This window comes from Scyliorhinus canicula, chromosome 15, assembly GCF_902713615.1.
Source record: "Scyliorhinus canicula chromosome 15, sScyCan1.1, whole genome shotgun sequence".
Lineage (NCBI taxonomy): Eukaryota > Metazoa > Chordata > Chondrichthyes > Carcharhiniformes > Scyliorhinidae > Scyliorhinus > Scyliorhinus canicula.
In genome coordinates this window covers 50,093,005-50,118,280 of record NC_052160.1, presented here as the reverse complement: position 1 = coordinate 50,118,280, position 25,276 = coordinate 50,093,005, and the positions used below count along the sequence as shown (strand labels likewise).

Genomic DNA, 25,276 nt, shown 5'->3' with positions numbered 1-25,276 from the left:
ACCTGCAATGGCGTGGTTGTGGGGCCCACCTTGCAGCCCTGGGAAGACTGCCTGGTTGATTAGACTTTCCAGATTGTACAGGTTCTCCTTGCCTGTCCTCGGGTCAATGCTCCGGACTCCTGCCAAGTGAGAAAAGCAGCAACTTGTCAGTTATCAAAAAGTAGTTTTTTGTTATCAAGAAGTAGTTTTTTGTTTTAAAATTCATTCAAGGAAGTAAATCAATCAATCGATCAAGTGGGCATTGCTGACAACACTGGAGTTTATTGCCTATCCTTGGATGCACCTTGAGAAGGTGCTGGTGGGCCGTCATCTTGAAGTAAGGGTGATTCTCAGATTCACCTAAATTGCCCCTTAATTGAGAAAAACAAATAATGGATACTCTAAACTTATTTTTAAAAAGTAAGGGTGATTCTTGTCATGATGTGCAGACATGCAGATAATGATATACAGACAGGCACAGGCAGGCAGCTAATGAACACAGAGAACAGGACATGACCAATGAGCAGGCAGGACACTCATGGGTGGTAACTCACTATAAAAGGCACGAGGCACTCACACTCCACCTCTTTCCACTGATGAACATCTACAGAGTCAGTCAGGGTGTATGTACAGTATCACACCTCCAGCACGTGGCTAAGAGCTAGTCTGGTTCAGTCAGACAGAATAACCACACTTAGGTTAGCAGAGAGTCGAACTCATAGAGAACTGTGCTAACTGTGCTACTGGTTCAATAAATCAGATTGAACTAACTTCATGGGCAGCACGGTAGCTAGCATAAATGCTTCACAGCTCCAGGGTCCCAGGTTCGATTCCCGGCTGGGTCACTGTCTGTGCGGAGTCTGCATGTCCTCCCCGTGTCTGCGTGGGTTTCCTCCGGGTGCTCCGGTTTCCTCCCACAGTCCAAAGATGTGCGGGTTAGGTGGATTGGCCATGCTAAATTGCCCGTAGTGTCCTAAAAAGTAAGGTTAAGGGGGGGGGGGGGGTTGTTGGGTTGCGGGTATAGGGTGGATACGTGGGTTTGAGTAGGGTGATCATTGCTCGGCACAACATCGAGGGCCGAAGGGCCTGTTCTGTGCTGTTCTATGTTCTAAGGTCTGGAGTATCTTTTGGTTAAAGCTGCATCCAGTTGCAGCCTGTGTTATCCCAGAGTACATAACACAACAATTCTCACCATTGAAGTCAGGAAGGAGAGGGGTGGAGAGAAAGACACATATATATTTCCGCATTCTCAGACACTGCATCATTATGGGCTGTGCAGAGACAGATTACAATGAAACACACCATGCCTAGGCACAGGGCCCGGGCCAATTTGGGGGTCCCCGTGCTTGCCAGTTCTTGGGAACTAATCAGAGACTGATAGCTCTACATTTGCTGATCGGCTCAATATCAGCAGGCAATGCAGAGCGACACCAAACTCAGATTGGCCATGTGCCCTTAGAGCAGGAAAACACGCATCAGAAGTCGATGAGGTGATTTGGACGGAGTGAGGCAGTCAAGCTGAAGCTCTTCTGTGTTTTTGCAAAAGAAGCAGCCGGTTTCTTGATCTTGACCAAGAACTGAGGAAGGAGGGTCATAGCCAGGTGGTCAGCAGCGAGGTGAGATCGTCGAGCGAGGTGAGGTGAGGTGAGAGGTGCCAACTGTCAAAGGGAGAAGAGGGGTGACTCAGCTCCCAGCCCCCAAGTCAGTGCGGAGGAGGGCTGGGCAGGCAAGGCCATAGCCAGGCAGCCCAGCCAGCCGCGAGGCGAGGTTGTAGAGGGGAGCGAGGAGACTCAACCCCCAGGGCTGAGGAAGGCAAATAAAAGCCTACTCTTTCAGAAAATTCAAATTCCTTAAAATCAGGAAAGGTCAGTGAATATGAAGCAACATTGTCAATCTGGCAATCAAAAACACAGAAAATTGAAACGGATGAAGCTAGTTAAAAGGCTGACTTCTCTGTTTCCCGCTGCCAGCAGCGAGAATTGTGATCAGACAGAGAACAGTGAGCAAGTGAAAACTCACTGCTTGGGCCCCGCGTCGATTCCAGCGGCATGCTCCCGTCTCCCGCTGGCGGCATCAGTGAAGTCTGCGCCCTGCAGCAGCAGACCCAAGCAACCCCGCCATTTGCATGGATTTAAATCTCATTCGCGGGTTAGACTCTTCATGCTCCACCCCTCCGCGATTCATGCTCCACCTGCCTCAGGTGGGGGTCAAGCGGGGCCTGGGTGCATTGACTGTTGAGGGGGAGCGGGAGGCTATGATTGTCGATCTGGCTGGGGCGTAGTTGCCTGACCAGGGAGGGCAGTGGGGAACGATTTGGTGCATGGACTCAGGGTGACCCCTCAGGATCGGGGTGGCCTGGCTCAGACAGTCATTGCTGCAATATGTGATTTAAATGCATCCTTGTGGTGCTACTTACAGGCTCCAGGCTGCTTACCACTGGTCACCGGCTGCCATCCTGAAAAAGGCCCCTTTAACCCCACTCTCTGCCTTCTGCCAGTCAGCCAATCCTCTATCCATGCCAGGATTTTAACACCATGGGCTCTTAACTTATTTAACTGTCCCCCAAGCGGCACCCTGTCAAAGGCCTTCTGGAAATCTAAATAAATCACGGTTCTCCTTTGTCTAACTTCCTTATCATCTCCTCAAAGAACTCTAACAGATTTGTCAGTCATGACCTCACCTGTGACGAAGCCGTGCTGACTCAGTCCTATTTTATCATGCACTTCCAAGTACTCCGCAATCTCATCTTTAATAATGGACTGTAAAATCTTACCAATGACCAAAGTCAGACTAACCGACCTATAATATCCCGTCTTCTGCCTCTCTGCCTTCTTAAACAGCGGTGTTACATTAGCCACTTTCCAGTCCTCTGGGACCCTTCCAGCCTCCAGTGATTCCTGAAAGATCATCACCAATGCCTCCACAATCTCCTGAGCTATCTCTTTTAAAACCCTGGGGTGTAGTCCATCTGGTCTAGGTGATTTACCCACCTTCAATCTTTCCCCAGAACCTTTTCCTTAGTGATGGCCACTGCACTTACCTCTGCCTACTAATTCTCCTGGAGCTCTAGCATCCCACTGGTGACTTCCACCGTGAAGACTGATGCAAAGTAACTATTCAGTTCCTCTGCCATTTCTTTGGTTCCTATTATTACTTCTCCAGCCACATTTTCCATTGATCCAATGTCTATTGTTGCCTCTCTCTTATCTTTTATATATTGAAAAAAACTCTTCCTTTATATTAAATTCTTCTTTTATATTACTAGCTAGGTTCGACTCATATTTTATCTTCACCCCTTATTGCTTTTTTAGTTGTCCTCTGCTCGCATTTAAGGGCTTCCCAATCCTCTGGCTTCCCATTAATCCTCGCCACTTTGCATGCTTTTTCTTTTGCTTTTATGCTGTCCTTGACTTCCCTCGTCAGCCATGGATGCCTTGTCCTCCCCTTAGCATGTTTTCTCCTCCTTGGGATGAATTTCTGTTGTGCCTCCCGAATAACCCCCAAACACTCCTGCCATTGCTGTTCCACTGTCTTCCCTGCTAGGCTCCTTCTCCAATCAACTCTGGCCAGCTCCTTCCTCATGTCTTTATAGTTACCCTTATTTAATTGTAATGCCGTTACATCTGATTGCAGCTTCTCCCTCTTAAACTGCAGGGTAAATTCTGTCATATTGTGGTCACTGCTTCCTAAGGGTTCCTTCACCTTAATTTCCCTAATCAAGTCTGTCTCATTACACCACCAAATCCAGAATTGCCTGTTCCCTAGTAGGCTCTGTCACAAGCTGCTCCAAAAAACATCAACTAGACATTCCACAAATCCCTTTTCTTGGGATGCGCTCTGTGCTTTGAGACCATTTTTACAGACTTGCACGTGGAAACCATTCTGAAAATATTTTTAACAATACCTCTCACAAATGCTTCTGGCGAACGTTCTTTATCTGTATTGAAAAGAGTTAACAATTGGGAAGTACGATGAGTCAGGAACATTTGACAGGTTCAGCGATATTGACGATTGAAAGTGCGTCTTTTGAAGATATTACCTACGATGATGTAATTCATGATTTTGTAAAGAAAAGGTGTCGAAAAAAGCTATCTAAATGGGCATTTCAACAAGGGGTGAAGCAAGAAAATCTTAAAAATCTGTCATCTTCCATATTCTCTTGTTTAAATTCAGTTTTCCAAAATGGACTATTGCTGGTCTGACATAATGGCTACAGATGGTCACGTGCTAATAGTTCTAACCACCATCGCTCTCAAGATTGGCCTTCAGAAAGTTTCTTCTTTTTTTTAATTACTTTATCTTAGTTACACAGCCAGGGCTCAGAGTGTGGACAGAGGCGAACCCCTAATCCAGCTCTTTGCCTGCTCCAAAAAACAATTCAAATTGAATTCATGGTCCCCATAAAGGAGACATACCAGATCTGAGCCAAAAGGCTCAATCTACGCTCAATCTTAGCCAAAAGGCCGAGAAGCGATCAGAAAGTTTCTTCGATAACAAAGAACGGAATCTTGCAGACAGAGCTACTGATATTGGATTTGGACTCACTGGGCACTCCATTCACGTAAACTTATTTGACTTTGTGAGAGAAAATAAGGGGGTTAACTTTTGAAACTGAATGAGACTCTGAAGTATACTGAATGGCAGCATATGCATCGTGTTGATTGGAGTAGCTGCTCCTGTACAGGTCTGGCTCACTCTGTCCAGCACTGACTTGTGCTGCAGTGATGCCATTGGCTGATTTTTCCATTTTGTTGCTCACCTGCAAGTTCCATGTTTTCTCGCCTCAAGACTCAGAGGGTAATATTGACCATCGTTACCCTCAGTCTGACAAGACGCAAGCTTCAATTCAGCAATTATTCATACAGGCGTATTTTCACAAGTTAAAAAACACTAAAGCAGTTCAGCAGTGATCAATGTGTGTATTTGTGTGGCTTGTGCCTTTGCACTCTGTGGGCAGTGTTGGGAGGGGCGTGATATCATGATGGGGAGGAGCATCACATCATTGGGGAGGGCCCAAAAAACCAAGGTGTGTGTGGGACCTCACAAAATGCAAGCCGCCTCTGGGGCTGTGTGTTCTTCACTCCTTCCACAAACACTCACTCCCTCCACCACTGACGAACTGTAGCATCCATGTGTACCATCTGTGAGATGCACTGCAGGAATTTAATAAGACTCCTTAGGCAGCACTTTCCAAACCCTGACCACTACCATCTAGAAGGACAAGGGCAGCGGATGCCTGGGAACACCGCCACCTGGAAGTTTCCATCCAAACGGCTTACCATCCTGCCTTGCAAATATATCGCCGTTCCTTCACTGTCGCTGGGTCAACAGTCCTGGAAGGAACTCCCTGCCTACCAGCACAGTAGGTGTACCTACACCACATGGAGTGTCGCAGCTCAGGAAGACAGCTCATCACCACCTGCTCAAGAGCAATTAGGGGTGGGCAACAAATGTTAGCCGAGTCAGCGAAGCCCACATTCCATGACAGAATAAAATAAATTAGATGTTTGTTTGGAAGGTACCAATTTTAAATCACACTGCTAACTGTGCAAGATGTCTATATAGCGACATTGACACTACTGTCGCTAAGAGAAGTTGTAAATTTCACCAATGTGTTGTGGTAAATTACAATCTCAAAAATAGCGCTTTACTCAAGAGGTGGGACTGGGAAACAGTCCAGCCAAACATCTTTTCCTCACCTTTTCTGTAGAAGATCATCCCAGATCTGCACCCACGGAGAGTCTTGTGCGTTGTTGTGGAGACCACATCGCTGTACTCGAAGGGAGAGGGCACCACCCCGGCTGCCACCAAGCCACTGATGTGTGCCATGTCCGCCATCAGGTAGGCACCATTCTCATCCGCAATCTGTCGCATCCTGGCATAATCCAAGTTACGGGAGTAGCAGCTAATACCTGGGAAAACCAACAATGCAGTTGAGCTGATTGGGAAGCTGCTGTGAATGTTGACTCTTCCTCCTACTGTCCCCCCCCACCCAATACACCTTCAGATATCTGCTATTTCCTCCTTAAATCTCCCCGCCACTCTCTCCTCCTTTGAAGACCCTCTTTAGAACCCAACTCTTCAACTAAAGGCAGGTTAAAAGAAAACGTCAGGAACTGATCAGCCATGCTGCCTTTCTTACATTTGCTGCCTACGACAAAACTCTGCAAAGAAAAACCTGCACGCAAGCCCCAATCTAATCCAGTAACCTGTGATCCAGTGAAGGACAGCGTCAGATAGTCGCAATTCATTAAGAATCACCCCGCAGGAATCCGGCCCGAACTTGCTGCGATTAGCATTACTGAATGGAGCCAATTGCCCGACCCACAATGAAGATTCATGTGCTTACCTGCAATTATGAGCTTTGGGTGGAAAAGCCGAGCATTCTCTGCCAACCTGTCATAGTCAATATAACCAGTCTCAGGATTTACCTAAAGGGAATGAACAGCAGAGAACTTTCTTTCACTGACCAATGTGTGTATCACTGCCAAAGCCATTGTTTATTTCCCATCCCTAACGACCCTTAACTCAGAGAGCAGTTAAGAGTCAACATAGAGGCCAGACTGGGCAAACACAATAGATTTCCTTCCCCAGAAAGTCATTAGAGAACCAGATGGATTATCTATTACAACCTGGTAGTTGCTTGGTCGAGATTATTGATACAGCAGAATCATCGAATTTACAGAGCAGATGGAGGCCATTCGGCCCATCGAGTCTCCACCGGCTGAATTGAAATTTCACAGCTGCCTTGGTAAGATTTCAATTCATGCGTCCAAATTATTAGTCCAAAATCTAGATTACAGTCGGGATTCTCCGATCCACTGCCGAGTCGGAGAATCGGCGGGGGCGGTGGAGGGGGGGGGGGAAGAATCGGGCCGTGCCGCTCCGATGCCAGCCCGCCGATACTATGCCGCTGATTCTGGGGTGCCCGCGGGATCGTCGCCGCGCCGGTCGGGGGCCTTTGAAAGCGCCCCCACCCCCCGGCGATTCTCTTCACCTCGACGGGCCGAGTGCCCGCTGACATAGGTTACCTATGGCTCTCCCCGGTGGGACCTCAGTGTTCTGGCTGCGGGGTCCTGTCCTGGTGGGTGGGGGTGTGGGGGGATCCGACTGCAGGGGGGGCCTCCATGGTGGCTTGGCCAATTGATCAGTGGGCAGGCTATTTCTGTGGGGGGGCCTATGTTCCTCCACGCCGTGCCATGGCGCGCATGCACAAACTCACGCTGGCCGAAGCGCGCATGCGCAGACCCTCGCCGGCCGTGGCGTGTCGGCTGGACACCATTCCTGCGCCGTACTACTCCACTGGGAAGGGGTGAATACCTGGGCCTGGAGGCCCGTTGACGCCGGAGTGACTCACACCGCTTTTGACGCCGCGTCAGAACTTGGCCACGGGATCGGAGAATCCCGGCCTACTCGTCTATGATCAGATCCACTGTAACACCAGCCCCGATATGATTCTTGAGTGTTATCTGTAAACATGATGTTCGAATGTGTGGCGCTTGTTAAATGTGGTGCTCCCCATCAGAAGGGTGGGGAGCTGGAGGTGATGGTGGCTCCGGATGCGGAGAAGGCGTTTGATTGAGTAGAATGTAGTTATTTGTTTGCAGAGTTAGAGTGGTTTGGAATTGGGCCTAAGTTTGTGGCGTGGGTTAATTGTTTTATAAGGAACCGAAGGCGAGAGTTCGTGCTAATGAGGTGAACTCGGGAGATTTTTAGCTGCATAGGGTAATGTCCCCCTTTTGTTTGCGCTATCAATAGAGCCCTTGGCCATTACGGTGAGGTGTTCGGATAAGTGGAGAGGGATAGTGAGGGGGCTGGAGCATAATGTGTCCCAGTATGCTGACAACCTTCTGTTGTGTATTTCTAACCCAGGTCCAAGGGTGGGAGATATAATGGGACTGCTCATATGATTTGGGGCTTGATGCACTATCAATTACAACGAGATGAGAGTGGAGAGTAATCAAGGCTTTATTACGCAGAGATGTGGAGCCTCCCGCAGCTGCTACCGAAATGGCTGCAGCTCGGAGAGCCCACACATTTATACTCCGCCTACTGGGCGGAGCCAGCAGGCAGGGATCTACCCCTGTACCTGTAGTACAGGGGCCTTAACGTAATACCCTCGTATGCAGTATGTCATACAACAGTTGTGACTACCACAGGGCTTTTTCGGGATTTAAACTGAATTTGGAGAAGATCAAGTGCTTTTTGGTTTCCTCTCCGGGGATAGGAGCTGACCTGGATTGCCGTTTCATGTGGGGACAACTCGTTTCAGGTGGCACGGCACAGGGCCCAGCTCCGTAAATTGAATTTTACAAGCCTGATGAGCAGGGTTAAGGCAGATTTGTTGAGGTTGGACAGCCTCTCGCTGTCATTGGCAGACCAGGTGCAGGCGGTAAAGATGAATATCTTGCCATGGTTTTCATTTTCATTCCAGTGCTTGCTAGTCTTTTTGCCAAAGGCGTTTTTATACGGGTGGAATGGTTGATTTCATCATTTGTCTGGTTGGGTACGGTGGCGAGGATTCGGAAAATGGTGTTTCAGAGAGGACGACAGTCAGGGCGGTTTGGCTCTTCTGAAGAGGTGCGAATTGCCTCAAACCAGGACAGTTGCTAGGATTTCGTAAATCCAGGCCAGATGGTGGGGGGTGAATGTACCCCCCATTCAACCCCACCATCTGGCCTGGACTTGCAAAATCCGACCAACTGTCTTGGCTTGAGACAATTCATAGAACATACAGTGCAGAAGGAAGCCATTCACCCATCGAGTCTGCACCGACTCACTTCAGCCCTCACTTCCATCCTATCCCCATAACCCAATAACCCCTCCTAACCTTTTTGAACATTAAGGGTAATTTAGCATGGCCAATCCACCTAACCTGCACGTCTTTGTACTATGGGAGGAAACCGGAGCACCCGGAGGAAACCCACGCAGACACAGGGAGAGCGTGCAAACTCCGCACAGACAGTGACCCAGCGGGGAATCGAACCTGGGACCCTGGCGCTGTGAAGCCACAGTGCTAACCACGTGTGCTACCGTGCTGCCCCTCTTTGCACCTCTTTAACCTGGCATTACCCCTATCTTTGGATCTGTAAAGATTTGATTACCCGCAAATGCTCGCTGTTCCAAGCATTGTCTGGCATCTTTGACTTTGTCTATATATATGTTTCTGGAACATATCGCTTCATTCACCCGAGGAAAGAGCAGTGCTCCGAAAGCTCGTGTTTGAAACAAACCTGTTGGACATTAACCTGGAGTTGTAAGACTTCTTACCATGAACAATCGGAATGGTGATGTCTCAATGCGGTTCGTGCAGCCCTCTTGTGCACTATTGCCGTCTGCATTTGACAATGCAACAAACGCAATTACTCTTCCACAGCTGTGAAATCCTTTTGGGATGCCCATAGAAGTAGAAGGTGTCAGTTCAATGCAACGGCCAATAAACCAGTACATCTGTAACGTTTCCAGTTTTGACAAAAGGCCATTGGCCCGAGACGTTAACTCAGTTTCTACCACCACAAATACTGCCTGGCCTGCTGAGTGTTTGCAGCGCTTACTGCTCCGATATTATATAAATGCAAGATGGGTTTTCTTTTTCACTTTGTGAGCACAACAAAAGTATTTGAACGTGAGCAATGTGCGACAAGATCAGACTGTAAAGTGCTCATGCTACTGCTGCCCTGAATTAGCTTTGTCTAGTTTTCATTCTGTAGATGCAGTAAGATATCATCAAACAGGCAGTAATGGGGGCAGGGACATCGCTTTACTGCCTGAGCCATCAATATTCCTGCTCTGCCCCTTTAACTGAATGACCTGATCATAAAAAATATTTGTTCAAGGTGCATACACAATAAATATGTAATTGCCATAAACCAAACAGCAATCCTTCACTCACAGAGCTCTGCCACAACACACATATTGTACTTTGCCATTGTGCCTGACCTTGAGGAACCATTCGACATCAGCAACAACTGTACTTTGAAAACCATAAAACCCGGATGCTTCACTGGAATGATTACTAAACCAAATTAGAGATGACATTGGAGAGGTATTGGGATGGGATTGGAGGGGTTTAGGGATGGGAATTGGAGGGGTTTAGGAATGGAATTGGAGGGGTATAGGGATGGAATTTGTGAGGTTTCGGGATGGAATTGGATTAAGCAACAGAATGAAGGACTTACAATGGTGGAGCAGGAGAAAAAATGGGAAGCATAAGAGGCCAGAATTGGAATAGGGCCAATATCTCCGAGCATTATCCGATTGGAGAAGTGGAGAAGGTTACAGAGGTGGGTAGGTGGGGCCGAGGCTACACAAGGATTCGAAAACAAGGATGAACATTTTAAATTTGAGGCTTTTCTGGGTCAAACGCCAATGTAGCTCATTGAACATACGAACGGGAATGCAATATATTTAGATTTTTATGGATCAGATTCTACTCAATTGAAGCATAACTTTCCTGTCATAATATACACCAGTATATCATGGTGCAGACACACACTGATGGACACACACAGGGACCGATCAACATGCACAAACACCGCAGCCAATCACCAGTTAGAAGAAACACAATAAAGGCAGAGGGCACCACGGATCCCGCTCATTCTGGGTGCTGCCTCTGAGTGTAACAAGAACTCATCCAGCCCAGCACAGACTCACACCATGTGCTGAGAGAATCAACTGGTTCGGACAAGGCTTAGGTCTCTAGTTTAAGTTGGCATCATTTAGACCCACAGTCATTGTGTGTTAGTTAGTTAGAAGTTAGTTAATAAAATTGAGTTGAACCTTCCTCAGTGTTGGTAGTATATGTTCATCTCTCAAGTCTACATTATCCAACACTTCGTGGTACCAGAAGTTGAGGGATGCTAGCACTTCCGAGACCTACCTTTCCGTGATCTGCCTTCCACCAGTCTCGCGCCATCCTACAGAATGGACTCCGTTCACCCACCGCTGCCTCTCCGCATTGCCGGGAATCTGGGCTCGAACTGGAAACTTTTCAAACAGCGCTTCCAGCTGTACCTCGAGGCCTGGAAGCTGCTTCCGACGCACGGAAGATTGCGCTCTTCCTCTCCACAGCCGGGAACCACGCTCTGCACATCTTCAACTCGCTCACCTTTGCTGAGGAGGAGGACAAATCGAAGTTCAAGACTGTCATTTTAAAGTTCGACAGCCACTGCGAGGTCGAGGTTAACGAGAGCTTCGAGAGATACATGTTTCAACAGCGAACTCAGGGTAAGGACGAGCCTTTCCAGTCCTTTATCACCCACCTCCGCATCCTTGCGCAGTCCTGCAACTACGGGTCCACCTCTGACTCCATGTTCCATGACCAGATTGTTTTTGGTGTCCAATCTGAGCCCCTGCGCCAGCAGCTTCTAAAAGTAAAGCAGTTCACCCTGTCCATGGCCATTGAGACCTGTGTGCTTCCTGAACATGCCTCCACGCGCTATTCCTGCATCCAGGCTGCTGAAACGGCGCAGCAAGCCCCTTACGAGGCAGAACGGGTCCAAATGATTAAATCTTTTCAGGCTCTGGATCTGAACGATGGCGGCCATTTCGCGCGCTTTTCACGGAGTCCCGTGCTGACACGCAGCGAACGTGGTGACGTCACGGACTGCTTTGCGCAGGTGTGAACCTCGCTGGATCGCCCCGCTACTATGTGCAGGTCCTCCCTGCCTGCTGTTTTTAGGAGGTCCACCCAGTCCCACAGAGACATCAGGGCTATCCAGCCTGCCATTAATGAACCTACTCCAGACCTTGCTTCCGACTGTGCCTGCGATGACCCACAGGTCACGTTCCAAGTTGGCATCGTTACCACGAACAGGATGTCCCCCAAGCGTGGCACAAAACCCGTCCACATTCACAGCATCGACCAGGATGATGAGTGGTGTGCCACCCTTACAGTCAACCGGTCCCCTGTCAGATTCCGCCTGGACACTGGTGCCTTCGCCAATCTCATTGCGTCGTCTGATTTTTGCAAACTCTGTGTCCAGCCTTCTGTCCTGCCATCTGCGTGTAAATTGCTTGACTACAATGGCAATGCCATCGCTGCCAGTGGGTCCTGCTGTCTCGAGGTTACACATCGTGCTCATACAGCTGTTCTTCCGTTTGAGATCGTTGCTGCCTCAAAAGCCTCCTTGCTTGGTGCGGAGGCATGCAAGCTGCTCCACAGTGCAGAGAGTACACTCTCTCTCTCCCAGCAACGTGTCTGCATCTTCTGACACAGACTTCAGGGCGCAACTCGACTCCATCATCATGTCTTCGAGGGCATGGGCACGCTCCTGTACACGTACAAAATCTTACTCAAGCCAACGCCACGCCTGTAGTTCACGCACCTCGCAGAGTCCCAGCGCTCCTTAAGGACCGCCTCAAGCAACAGCTCCAGGACCTCCAGGACCAAGGAGTCATCTCTAGGGTCACGGAACCCACAGACTGGGTAAGCTCCATGGTCTGCGTTAAGAAACCGTCCAGTGAGCTGCAGATCTGCATAGATCCTAAAAATCTGAATCAGAATATCATGTGGGAGCACTACCCGATTCTGAAACGTGAGGAGCTCACGTCTGAGATGGCCCACGTCAAACTCTTCTCAAAACTGGATGCCTCAAAGGGTTTCTGGCAGATCCAACTAGATGAGTCAAGCAGAAAGCTGTGTACGTTCAACACACCCTTTGGCAGGTTCTGCTACAACTGGATGCCATTCGGCATCATCTCCGCGTCCGAAGTTTTCCACCGGATAATGGAGCAGATGATGGAGGGAATCGACGGCGTCTGGGTATATGTCGACGACATTATTATCTGGTTACCCACCCCGCAGGAACACATTGCCCACCTTAAGCGTGTTTTCAGGCGCATCCACGAACACGGCCTCCGCCTCAATAGGGCCAAATGCTCCTTCGGCCAGTCGAACATTAAGTTTCTGGAGGATCATATCTCCCACCAGGGGGTGCGTCCAGACGAGGACAAGATTGCAGCAATCACGTTCATGAAGACGCCCGAGGACAAGAAAGCGGCCCTCCGGTTCCTGGGCATGGTGACTTTCCTCGGGAAGTTCATCCCGAATCTCGCCTCACACACCACGGCCCTCAGAGACCTGGTTCGCAAAACCACAGATTTCCGATGGCTCCCCGCTCACGAGCTCAAATGACGGGAGCTGAAGGCCAAGCTTTCTACGGCCCCAGTGTTGGCCTTTTTCGACCCGACCAAAGGGACCAAAATCTCTACTGATGCCAGTCTGTCGGGCATTGGTGCCGTGCTCCTGCAACGAGACGAGGCCTCATCAAGGGGCCACGTTACGTATGCGTCGCAGGCAATGACCCCCACAGAGCAGCGCTACGCGAAAATTGAAAAAGAGTGTCTCGGCCTTCTCACCGGTGTCGTGAAGTTCCACAACTACGGGCGAGATTCTCCGCAAATGCGGAGAATCGTAAAGGCTGCCGTGGGACAGGCCGTGACCCACGGCAGCCTTCACGCCCACTTCCAGGGCCGATTCTCCCCCCCGGGCGGGGCTAGGAGTGTGGTCACGGCGGCGCGGCCTTGACAACAGTCGTCAAGGCCGCACGTCAAGCGTCACGCCGACTGACGCGGCCGATGACGTCAGCCGCGCATGCGCAGGTTGGACAACGCCAACCCACACATGCGCAGTTGGCGTCTTTTCCCTCAGCCGCCCCGCAAGACGTGGCGGCTTGATCTTGCGGGGCGGCGGAGGGAAAAGAGTGCGTCCGTTAATGACACACGGCCCGCGATCGGTGGGCACCGATCGTGGGCCTATGCCCCCCTTGGCACGGCCGTGGTACTGCCGTGCCAATCGGGCCCCCAGGTGCCCCAAATGTCGGGAAGGCCCTCCCGCTACTCTCCCACCCGGCGTGGGGGGCAGAGAATCGCGCCCATCGTCTATGGACTTCCACAGTTCACGGTTGAAACCGACCACCGTCCGCTTGCAAATATTATCAAAAAGGACTTGAATGACATGATGCTCGCCTCCAGCATATCTTACTCAAGCTGCGCAGGTATGACTTTCAATTGATTTATACCCCTGGCAAGGACCTTGTCGTTGCCGATGCCCTGTCTAGTTCGATCACCACTCCATGTGATCACAAAGGGTTCGTCTGCCAAATAGATGCTCAAGTTCAGCTTGCAGCCTCCCATTTGCCAGGTTCGGATGCATGACTGATGCAAATTCGCCGCGAAACAGCGGCTGACCCACTTCTGCAGCGAGTGATGCGTTTAGTGTCAGACGGGTGGCTCAAGGGCCAATGCCCACAATTTTACAACGTCCGTGACGACCTGGCGGTTGTCGACGGGGTGCTCCGCCCCGCTCTCCACCGGCCTGTCGCCTGCACAGCTACTAATGAATCGCACCCTCAGGACGACGGTGCCATCGATTCTCACTCCCAACCTCGATTATGTCTCCGTGCTCCACCGCATGCACATGTCTCAACTGCAGCAGAAAACTTCCTACGACTCAAGGCCTGCTGATCTCCCCGACATCCGGCCACACAACACGGTTCGCATCCAACTCCTGGATGGTGGCTGGTCTGTGCCTGCTGTTGTTCTTAGGCAGGTGGCCCCCCGCTCCTTCCTGGTCCGCTTACCGGATGGATCCATTCGACGCCGCAATCGTCGTGCCCTTCGCCTGTTCCACAGTCGTCACGGGATCCTCCGATCAGCTCGTCTGCTGACCCTGCCATGGACTGTGCAGAGCTTCTGGTCACTCTGCCTGCCCCTGACTGTGCTGCAGCCCTCCCGGCTCCTGATGCGCCAGCTATTGATCCACCCTTGAGGCGGTCAACCAGAGTTCGTCACCCACCTCAGAGACTGAACTTATGAACTCTGCACATATGTGGACTTTCTGATCGTGTGTTAGTTAGTTAGAAGCTAGTTAATAAAATTGAGTTGAACCTTCCTCAGTGTTGGTAGTGTCTGTTCATCTCTCAAGTCTACATTATCCAACACTTCATTCCCTTTCTAGTCCAACACCTTTAAGATAAAGAACAACATTCTATAAACCTTCTTGACAGCATTTTGTCTTGACCAACTGGCTTTTAATGTTTTATATACTTGGGACTCTCAAGTCTCTTTTCTACTGTACTGATTTCTCCATTTTTCCAATGTACTCTGATCTCTTTAGCCTGAGCACAACAATCACACATCTCCATTTGTCAAACTCCATTAGTTTCGCTCATTCACATTGTCTGTCTATGACCCTTTGTAACTTCCTTCTCACATCTGTATAACTTACTGCCCAATGTAACTTAGAAGTCACCTGCAAAGCAGAAATCTAGGGAATGGGAATCTGCCACTTTCTGTACAAATATGGCCAAAGATTTCCAGGGCAGGTTAAAAAAAAAAATGTCATTGCCTACTCCAACCTTTGTCTTAACGTCAGGAACTTTCCCCACCTTACCCCAAGTCAAATCGAGCAGGGGGGGCCTTGCGCCACCAAATGTTAGATTAGGCCCAACAACCTTAGGGCAGCATGGTAGCATTGGGGTTAGCACAATCGCTTCACAGCTCCAGGGTCCCAGGTTCGATTCCGGCTTGGGTCACTATCTGTGTGGAGTCTGCACATCCTCCCCGTGTGTGTGTGGGTTTCCTCCGGGTGCTCCGGTTTCCTCCCACAGTCCAAAGATGTGCAGGTTAGGTGGATTGGCCATGATAAATTGCCCTTAGTGCCCCTTAGTGTTGGGTGTGGTTACTGGGTTATGGGGATAGGATGGAGGTGTTAACCTTGGGTAGGGTGCTCTTTCCAGGAGCCGGTGCTGACTCGATGGACCGAATGGCCTCCTTCTGCACTGTAAATTCTATGAACCTGTAGTCGCTTGGAAACCAATGCTCCAGAGACATTGCTTATAGTTTGTCTTCAGAGCAATGAGCCAATCTGCACAGGCACCAGTCAGACATCAAGCTGCAGGGTAAGTGGCTCACAAACAGCTCATGATGGTCTTTTCTCTCCCCTAACCCATGCGTTCCCTTTGATTCTCATTGAATTTACAGTGCAGGAGGCCGTTCGGCCCATTGTGTCTGCACTGGCCCTTGGAAAGGGCACCCCACTTAAGCCCATGCTTTCACCGTTCCCCCGTAACCCAGTAACCCCACTTAACCTTTTGGACACGAAGGGCAATTTAGCATGGCCAATCCACCTAGACTGCACATCTTTGGACTGTGGGAAGAAACTGGAGCACCCGGAGGATATCCACACAGATATGGGGATAAAGTGCCAACTGAACACAAAACCTTACCCAAGGTCGGAATTGAACCTGGGTCCCTGAAGCTGTGAGGCAGAAATGCTAACCATTGTGCTACCGTACCCCCCCTAGTTCTAGATAAAAAAAAGAGAAGAGCGAGACAACTCACTCCCATTCTCCAGCCAAGGACCATCTCTGAATCGGCCATACTGAGTTATGAAGGAGAGTGGTCCCTGGTATATTTCAAGTCTAGTTCTTGCTTTCTTGCTGTGAGGAACACCAACCTGGGCTTAGTACATTGGGAATTTGAGAATGGTGAACAGGCAGGCATCAGGTTGGCTTCAGAATTTGCATGGGGATGGTTGCCAGTGCTTTTGCTGATAGGTTTCACTTGCTCGGCAGTGGGGGTTGGAAATTGAGTGTTGATTCAGGAGCGCGAGAAACAAAGAAATGGAAGGCAGGAAAATAAGTGGGGAAGGCAGAGGAAACAGAGGCTGGAAAATAGTCAAGAGGAGGGTTGGGCAGTATTTAATGATATACATTACAGCATAAGAAGTTTAATGATGAGTTGAGAGCACAGAAAGATACTCTGAAATACAATATCAGAGCTATTACTGAAACATGGCTTAAAGAAATGCAGGAGTGGCAGATCAACATTCCTGGTTACAGAATTTTCAGATCAGATAGTGAGTGAGATGAAAAGAGTATGTGGGAGGATGTTGCACTATTGATGAACAATCACAGCTGTGAGCAGGGATTATATTTAAACTGGATGTCATGTGGGTTGAACAGAAGAAAAAAGGTGCAATCGAGCTGCTGACAGTGTACCATGGATCTCAGTCAGAGGCAGCTTGAGCAGCAAATGTAGGCAAATTGCTGAAAAGTACAAAAACAATAGGCCCTGATTAGGGGCTTAATATTGACTGGGAATCAAGTGAAGTGCCCATTGTCCCAGATGACCATTAGGCTGTTTTCCCCTTTGAGGGGGAAGAGCTGACTGGTGGTGACTTAAACCTGAGGGTCGCCACCACTCAGCTGAGGTGAAAGGTTAAGAAGGCGGGGCCTTCATGAATAACTTCAACTGGTTGAACCCGTGCAGTTAAGAGCACAGAATTCTTAAAATGTATTCAGGAGGTTTTTTTTAAGTCATCGGTTAGCAATTCCAACAAGAGAAAGCAGGACTTAAGTAAGAGGAAGTTGTAAGGGCTCAAAGCAAAGAAAAAGGGTGGGACTCCCTTTGGAGCCTCTGGATTTCAAGGAGCATACATGGTAGTAGGAGACACAAAACCGCAAGCTGATGTCAGGTACTGAGTGTTCAATGGTAGAATAAGCCTGGAGAAGTAAAGAAAGTGCAGGGGTGAAATTAAAAAGAAAATTAAGAAAGCAAAGAGAAAGAACATTGGTAAGGAAAACTCATGGGTGTCTTATAAATAAACAAAGAGCAATATGAACAATCTACGTAGATCATATCAAACACACTACCGTCATTGATCCTCCTGTCACTAAGGAAAGCACAGGGACCATTGGAGACCAATAAGATTATTCATGTGAGGAGTCAGAAAGATGCGAGTGTGGTTCTTAATCAATACCTTGTCTCAGCCTTCCCAAAAGAAGGGAACAGTGCTGACATTGTAGTTGAGGAGATGGGAGTCTGAAACATTAGATGGGATAAATATAGCGAGCAAGGAAATATTAAGGGGTATAGCGTCATTGAAATTAAATAAACTCCGCGGCCCAGATGAAATGTATCCCAGCTTATGGGAAGAAACAAGGGAGAAATAGTGGAAAATGGGTTCTGGTCAGCATTTTTCCAATCCTCGCTGGTGACAAACTGGAGGAAAGCTAATATTAATCTGATTTGTTTTAATAGAGGGAGGGATAGAATGATTAATTGCAGCTCAGTCAGCCTAAACATGGTGGTGGGTAAATTATTGGAAACATTTCTCAGGGACAGTATAAATCTGTCATTTAGGCAGGCATGGATTCATCAACGGCAACCAGCAGACGGTTAATTTGTCAACGGTGGACTCATTTGATGTAATGTTTCGAGAAGGTGGCAGGAGGATCAATGAGGGGTAGTGTGTTTGATATGGTCGGCATAGATTTTTGACAAGATCTCACAGGGCAAACTTGTCCGAAAAGTAAAAGCCGATGGGAACCAAGGGAGAAGTGGCAGGTTGAATCCAAAATTGATCAGGCCAAAAAGTAATGGGTGATTGTTGACAGGTGTTTCTGTGGCAGGAGGGCTGTTTCCACTATAGTTTTATAGATTGATAGATTGATTCGATTTATTGTCACGAGGTACAATGCAAAGTATTGTTCTGCGTACAGTCCAGACATATCGTACCATACATGAAAAACATAGGACATACATAAATACACAATGTAAATACATAGACACAGGCATCGAGTGAAGCATAGGGAGTGTAGTCCTACTCGGCAGACAAGATGTGTGAAGAGATCAGTTCAGTCCATAAGAGGGTCATTCAGGAGTCCGGTAACATCAGGGAAGAAGCTGTTTTTGAACCTATCTGTGTGTGTTTCTCAGACTTTTCTATCTCCTGCCCCATGGAAGAAGTTGGAAGAGAGAATAACCCGGGTGGGAGGGGTCTTTGATTATGCTGCCCACTTTTGTACGGTAGCGGGAAGTGTAGACAGTCCATAGATGGGAGGTGGGTTCACGTGAGGGACTGGGCTGTGTTCACGACTCTCTGTGGTTTCTAACAGACTTGGGTCGAGTAGTTACCATACCTCGCTGTGATGCAGCCAGATAGGATGGTTTCTATGGTGCATCTGTAAAAGTTGGTAAGAGTCAACGTGGACATGTCGAATTTCCTTAGTTTCCTGAAGAAGTAGAGGCGCTGTTGTGCTTTCTTGGTTGTAGCATCGACGCAGGTGGACCAGGATTTTTGGAGGGCCCAGTACTAGATCCCTTGCTTCTCACGGTGCATTTCAATGTACAATTAATTAGGGGGCCTGACCTGGAAGTTTGCAAGTGATACAAAACTGGCCATGTGTTTCAGAGTGAGGGAGAAAGATATAGACTGCAGGAGGATATCAATGGACTGGTCAGGTGGGCAGAAAAGTAGTACATGGAATTCAATCTGAAGAAGTGTGAAGTAATACATTCGGGGAGAACAAACATGGCAAATGAATAAACAATAAATGGCAAGACACTGAGAAGTGTAGTGGGAGAGGTGCCTAAAGAGCATGTCCACAGATCCTTGATGAGTTTCAAGAAGCATTTCCACAAGGGGCCACAGAAGAGGGTATCACATACAATTATAGGATTAGGGGGTAATATATTGACATGGATTGAGCATTGAGGAGAGCCTGAGTCGTAATACCACTCTCTAGGGGCTTGACAGGGTAGATATTGAGAGGTTGTTTCCCTTGAGGAGGAGCCCCCTGAGAGTCATATCAATCTCAATAAGGGCGTTCTCACTCTTCTAAACACCAATGAGTACAGGCTCAACCTACTCAATCTCTCTTCAATATTCAATTCATGTCAATAAATCACCCCCCAATCCGATAATTTTATGTAATACTCTCTTGCATGGCCCCTTGTGGAAATGCTTTTTGAAACTTCTGCTACCATCAAGGATACAGTAAGAAGTCTTACAACACCAGGTTAAAGTCCAACAGGTTTATTTGGAATCACTAGCGTTCGGAGTGTAGCTCCTTCATCAGGCGGGACTTCTTACTGTGCCCACCCCAGTCCAATGCCGGCATCTCCACATCATGGCTACCATCAAGGATGTAAGAATAATAAAAATAGTCTCTTATGCAGTATAAATTGATGTTCACTTTGCTGTTGGTTTATCTGAGGTAGTTGTCCTGATGCGGGCAAGACAAGAAGGTTCAATAGCATGTCTCTTTTTACAGTAATAATTTTTTTAATTATAAATTTGGAGTACCCAATTATTTTTTCTCCAATTAAGGGACAATTTAGTGTGGCCAATCCACCTAACCTGCACATCTTTGGGTTGTGGGGGTGAAACCCACGCAGACACGGGGAAAATGTGCAAACTCCACACGGACAGTGACCCAGGGCTGTGATTCAAACCTGGGTCCTCAGCTACGCAGTCCCAGTGCTAACCACTGTGCCACATGCCTCCCTTTCTTTTTACAGCAATAATAAAATTCTTCTCAAGGCTTACACTCCCCCTAATTTTGTATCATGGACAAATTGGGAAGGAAATACACTTGGGCCCCTCATTTAACATATTGATAGAAATTGTAAATTTCTGGGGCCCAAACACTGATGATCCTTGTGGTACCCTGCTAGTTAGCCTGCCAACCTGAAAATGACCCATAATTCCTCCTCTGTTTTTTGTTTATTAACCATAAGATCATAAGATGTAGGTGTAAAGAAGTAGACCACTCGACTCATCGATTCTGCTCTGCCATTCAATGAAATCATTTAAAAAATATATATATAGAGTAGCCAATTATTTTTCTTTTCCAATTAAGGGGCAATTTAGCGTGGCCAATCCACCTAACCTGCACATCTTTGGGTTATGGGGGTGAAACTCACGCAGACACGGGGAGAATGTGCAAACTCCACACGGACAGTGACCCAGGGCCGGGGTTTGAACCCGGGTCCTCAGCGCCGCAGTCCCAGTGCTAGCCACTGCGCCACATGCCACCCCCTATTCAATGTGATCATGACTGATCTGATATGATAATCCTCAACTCCACTTTCCCGCCTTGTCCCTATTACCCTTGACTCCCTTGCAGATTAAAAATCTGTCCATCTCAGCCTTAAACATACTTAATGGCCCAGCCGCTACAGCTCTCTGAAGAAATTCCCCCTCATCTCTGTCTTAAATAGGTGAGCCCTCGGTCTGAGGTTATGCCCTCTGGTCTTAGACTCTCCCACTTGCCATTAACTGTTGCCCATCCTAACTGTCCTTGAGAAGACTGTGGTGAACCGCTGCCTTGAATCACAACAGTTCATCTGGTAAGTTATCCACTTTGAAGGAAATATTTTTTAAACGGTGCAAGACTAGGAAATGTTGACGTTCACAAGAACCTGAATCACATTCACATGTATGCATAGTAAGCAATTAGGAAGACACAATGGGATTGGAGTATAAACGAAGCCGGCTTACTGAAATTGAATAGGGCATTGGTGAGACCACAACTGGTGCAGTTTTAGTCTCCTCGGAGGGAGTGCAATGAAGGTTCCTGTTGTAGCCGACACGAGACCCACGGGCTGGGCCGATTTGCCTCCCCGTGAGTCTCGTGGAGGATGAGCTTCCTCGCTGAGGAGTGGAGCTCCCTCAACAACAGGGGAGCAAATCAGGACTTATAAACCCCGGCCCGAGTGTGGGCTGGGCGCGGGTAGTTGCGTCTGGGACCAGTGCACATAGGATCTTCGTTCTTCGTTAATAAACCTTTTGTTTCCTCACGTTCCTGTTTGGTCACTTCCTCGAACTCAACAGTTCCCTAATCTGCTTCCCAAGGTAAGGAGCGTTCTATGAGGAAACCGAGTAGGCTAGGCCGATATATCCCTGGAACTTAGAAGAATGAGTAGTATTTTGTTGAAACATATAAAATTATGACGGAACATAACAAGGTGGATGTTGGGACAATATTTCCCCAGCTGGGAGTCGAAAATTAGGGGTAATAGTCACAGAGTAACTCAAGATTGAGAAACATTTCTTCACTTGAAAATTTTGGGAATTTTTGCAATTTCTACCCAAGAGAGCTTTGGGTGCTCAATTGTGAGCACATTTAAGGCGGGGATCAATAAATTTTTGTAAGTTAAGGGAATTAAGGGACATGGAACCGTGTGGAAAGGCAACGTCAAGGTAGAAGATCAACCATGCTATTAAATGGCAAAGAAGGTTTGAAAAACTAAATGGCCTCCTCCTTTTCCTATCTCTTGCATGGTTAAGAAGGCATCCAGAATAGTTTCCTTTATTGGTTGTGGCACAGAATGGAGGAGCAGGGAGGCTAGGCTACAACCCCAGTTGAACCACAGCTGGAGTACTAGACACAATTCTGGTCATCGTATTACAGGTAGTACACGAACACACTTGAGAGAGTACAGAACAGATTTACAGTGATGATGTTACCAGGAATGGAGAAATCTAGATATGTGGAAACATCTGACAGGGTGAGTTATTTTCTTCTGAGCAGAAGTGGCTGAGGGGAGATTTAATTGAGGTGTATAAAATGATGGGATGGAGTAGGTAGGAAAGGAATATTTCTCTGACCAGGGAGGTCAATAATTAGGGGGCATGGATTTAAAGCAATTAGCAGAAGGCTGATTGAATAATTCAGGAGATTTTCTTTCCACTCAAAGGGTTACCTGGAGTCCACGACTCAGTGGAGTCATTAACCCTCGCTGCATTGAAAAAGTACTTTAGACGTGCACTTGAAATGCCATAACCTTCAGGGCTGAGGACCAAGAGCTGGAATGTGGGATTAAGCTGGATACTCGTTTTTGGTTGGCACAGGCCATGATGGGCCAAATGGCCTCCTTCTGGACAATAAATTACACGGTTCTATGAATCCAATACTATATAATATGTGCAAGTGCACTACCAATTGTCACACATTTCTTAAAGGAAGTCAGAGCAAATTTTACATTTCTGGATCCCAGTGTAACGAATGGGAAGGAGGAGATTATTGCTTCTCATGTCCAGTCATGTAAGCTTTATTGTGATCTGGAATAGCTCTGCTGAAAAGGGGGGATGAAGCAGATTGATTAAAAATTGTAAAGGTACCTGAAAAGAAAGAAATGTCCAGGGCTCTGGGGAAAGGGCGATGGGGCGTGGGAATAGGACTCGTTGAATAACTCTTTCAAAGAACTGGCACAGGCACCGTCAGCCAAGCGGCTTTCTGTGACACTGCGAGATTTCTTTAGAGTGAAAAATAAAAGGGCAGTGAAGAATTGACTGCTAATTCAATATCGAGTTACCTTCCAAATGCTCCTACCTTGTACGGCATTGACTCAAAGAAGATAGACGTAGCAGAGATTTTCTTCTTCTCTGTCATGAAACCATGGGTCAGGTGGCCACCATCAGGAAGGTCCAATCCCATGATCCTCCCATGTGGCTCCACGAGAGCCGTGTAAATGGCAAAGTTTGCTGGAGATCCTGTCAAGCCCAAGGAGGGAGAGAGACATAGATACTGATATCCTTTCAAAATCTCCATCCTCGTCCTCAGGCACCAGGAGGCTAATGTTACAATTTTTAATTCATTTATGGGATGTGGGGGTCGTTGGGTAGGCCAACATTTATTGCCCATCCCTAGTTGCCCTTCAGAAGGTGGTGGTGAATTACCTTCTTGAACCGCTTCAGTCCCTGGGCTGGAGGAACACTCACTGTGCTGTTAGGGAGTTCCATGATTTTGACCCACCAACAGTGAAGGAACGGCAATATATTTCCAAGTTGGGGTCGTGAGTGATTTGGAGGGGAACCTCCAGGTCGTAGTGGTCGTGGGTTTGTAAGGTGCTGTCTCAGGAACCTTAGCGAGTTCCTGCAGTGCATCTTGTAGAGGGTACACACGGCTGCCTCTGTTCTTTGGTGGTGGAGGGATTGAATGTTTGTACAAGGGGTAGCAATCAAGCATGCTGCTTTGTCTTGGAGAGTGTCCAAGCTTTTGAGTGTTGTTGGAGCTGCACTCAGCCAGGCAAGTGGAGAGTATTCCATTACACTCCTAACTTGTGCCTTGTAGATGGTGGGCAGGCTTTGAGAGGGTCAGGAGGTGAATTACTCGCCATACGATTGCTAGCTTTTGATCTTTGAAATGTCAGTTTTATTGCAAGGTGCTCCTTGCTCCAGGTGACATGGAGCAGAGGAGAAGAAGGCCCTGTCTCCACCCATGGTGGAATAGTCAGCTCACACTCAACATCTAAGCAAGCACGTAAAGCAAGATATTTGTGGTTCTAATAGACTCTGTGTCCTCTGAATGAGCTAGTGCCTTCAATAGAGGAGGGGGATATTCTAGGGATAGTAAGTAAGGGGTGAGTGAGTTATGCCTGAGGGGTTTACCTGAATATGGCTGGACGTTGACTCCCCATTTCTGTGGGTCAAGGCTGTACAAATCCAGTGCTCGTTTCTGACACAGCCTCTCCAATTCATCGACAAATTCAGTGCCACCATAATACCTATAGAAACAAGACAGCTTTGCATTAAAACAGGCCATGGTACCACCAATTTAAAAAAAGGATTTGCTGGAAGACCATAAATAATTTATCCTGGTGCTCTGACAGGAGCAGTATCGTTAGTCGAGTCATGGTAGACCTTACGTTGCACCTTTATCAGTTCACACAAAGGCGGTGCAAATCTGAAAACCCCTCCCCCCCCACCCCACCAGTAAATCTGCTGAGGCTAGGGGTCAATTGGAAATTCCAAAACCAAGGTCAACAGTTTTTATTTGTTATATAAGATCAACAAAGGATATGGAACTAAAGCAGCTAAATGGATTTAAGAAACAGATGAACCAGGATCTAACTGAATGACACAGCAGGCTCAAGGAGCTGAATAACCCTCCCCTTACTGCTACAATGGCAATTCTATTCAGTCACGTGAACCACAATGGAGGACACTGAGCACTGGGACCAGAGTGGAGCGGGAGGACTTTTGCAGAAGACGGGTGGTTTACCACCACAACCTTGCTCTAAAAAGGGCCGTCACATTGGCTACTCTCCTAGTGGCCGACTTTCAGGAACTGTAGGCCTCATAGGACATCCGAATGAACAAGAGCAGCCAGTCTAGCCCCACTTCCACTTTAAAAAAGGGGGTTACATAGGGGCCAGTTCCTGTAATGGGGCCCAAAAAATCTAGTGAAGGAAATAAACCTCCGAACACAGTATAGACATGAACTGGTGAGTTCTCCCCACTGTCAGCTCTGTTATTAATTACTTTGCTGGGTTCCGAGAGTACAGCACTTGAATTGGTTGAGCGATTGAATTGGGCTCAATTAAGGGTAATATTGATGCTGAGGGTAGGTATCGAAGCTCAGCAGAGGGTCAGGAGAGACTGTCACTGCTGCTTAGGATCCAGGCCAGTAAAAAGGGAAAAAAAGGACTGGTATTTATGTCGCATCTTTTACGATCTCAGAGCTTCTCAAAGCACTTTACAGTCCATGAAGTACTTCTGGAATGT

The 25,276-nt window shown here is 47.9% G+C and overlaps 1 protein-coding gene across 2 annotated transcripts in view; it reads right to left on the bottom strand.

Moving 5' to 3' along the window:
- Positions 1 to 25,276, bottom strand: part of shmt1 (serine hydroxymethyltransferase 1 (soluble)) — a 47,170-nt gene that overhangs the window by 9,618 nt on the left and 12,276 nt on the right. For both annotated transcript variants that reach the window (XM_038820434.1, XM_038820435.1), the window contains 5 exons: positions 24,161 to 24,276; positions 23,103 to 23,263; positions 6,329 to 6,410; positions 5,679 to 5,891; positions 3 to 119 (listed from right to left, as the gene is read on the bottom strand). In XM_038820434.1, the coding sequence (XP_038676362.1) occupies positions 3 to 119; positions 5,679 to 5,891; positions 6,329 to 6,410; positions 23,103 to 23,263; positions 24,161 to 24,276 (689 nt within the window). The remainder of the gene's footprint in view (positions 1 to 2; positions 120 to 5,678; positions 5,892 to 6,328; positions 6,411 to 23,102; positions 23,264 to 24,160; positions 24,277 to 25,276) is intronic.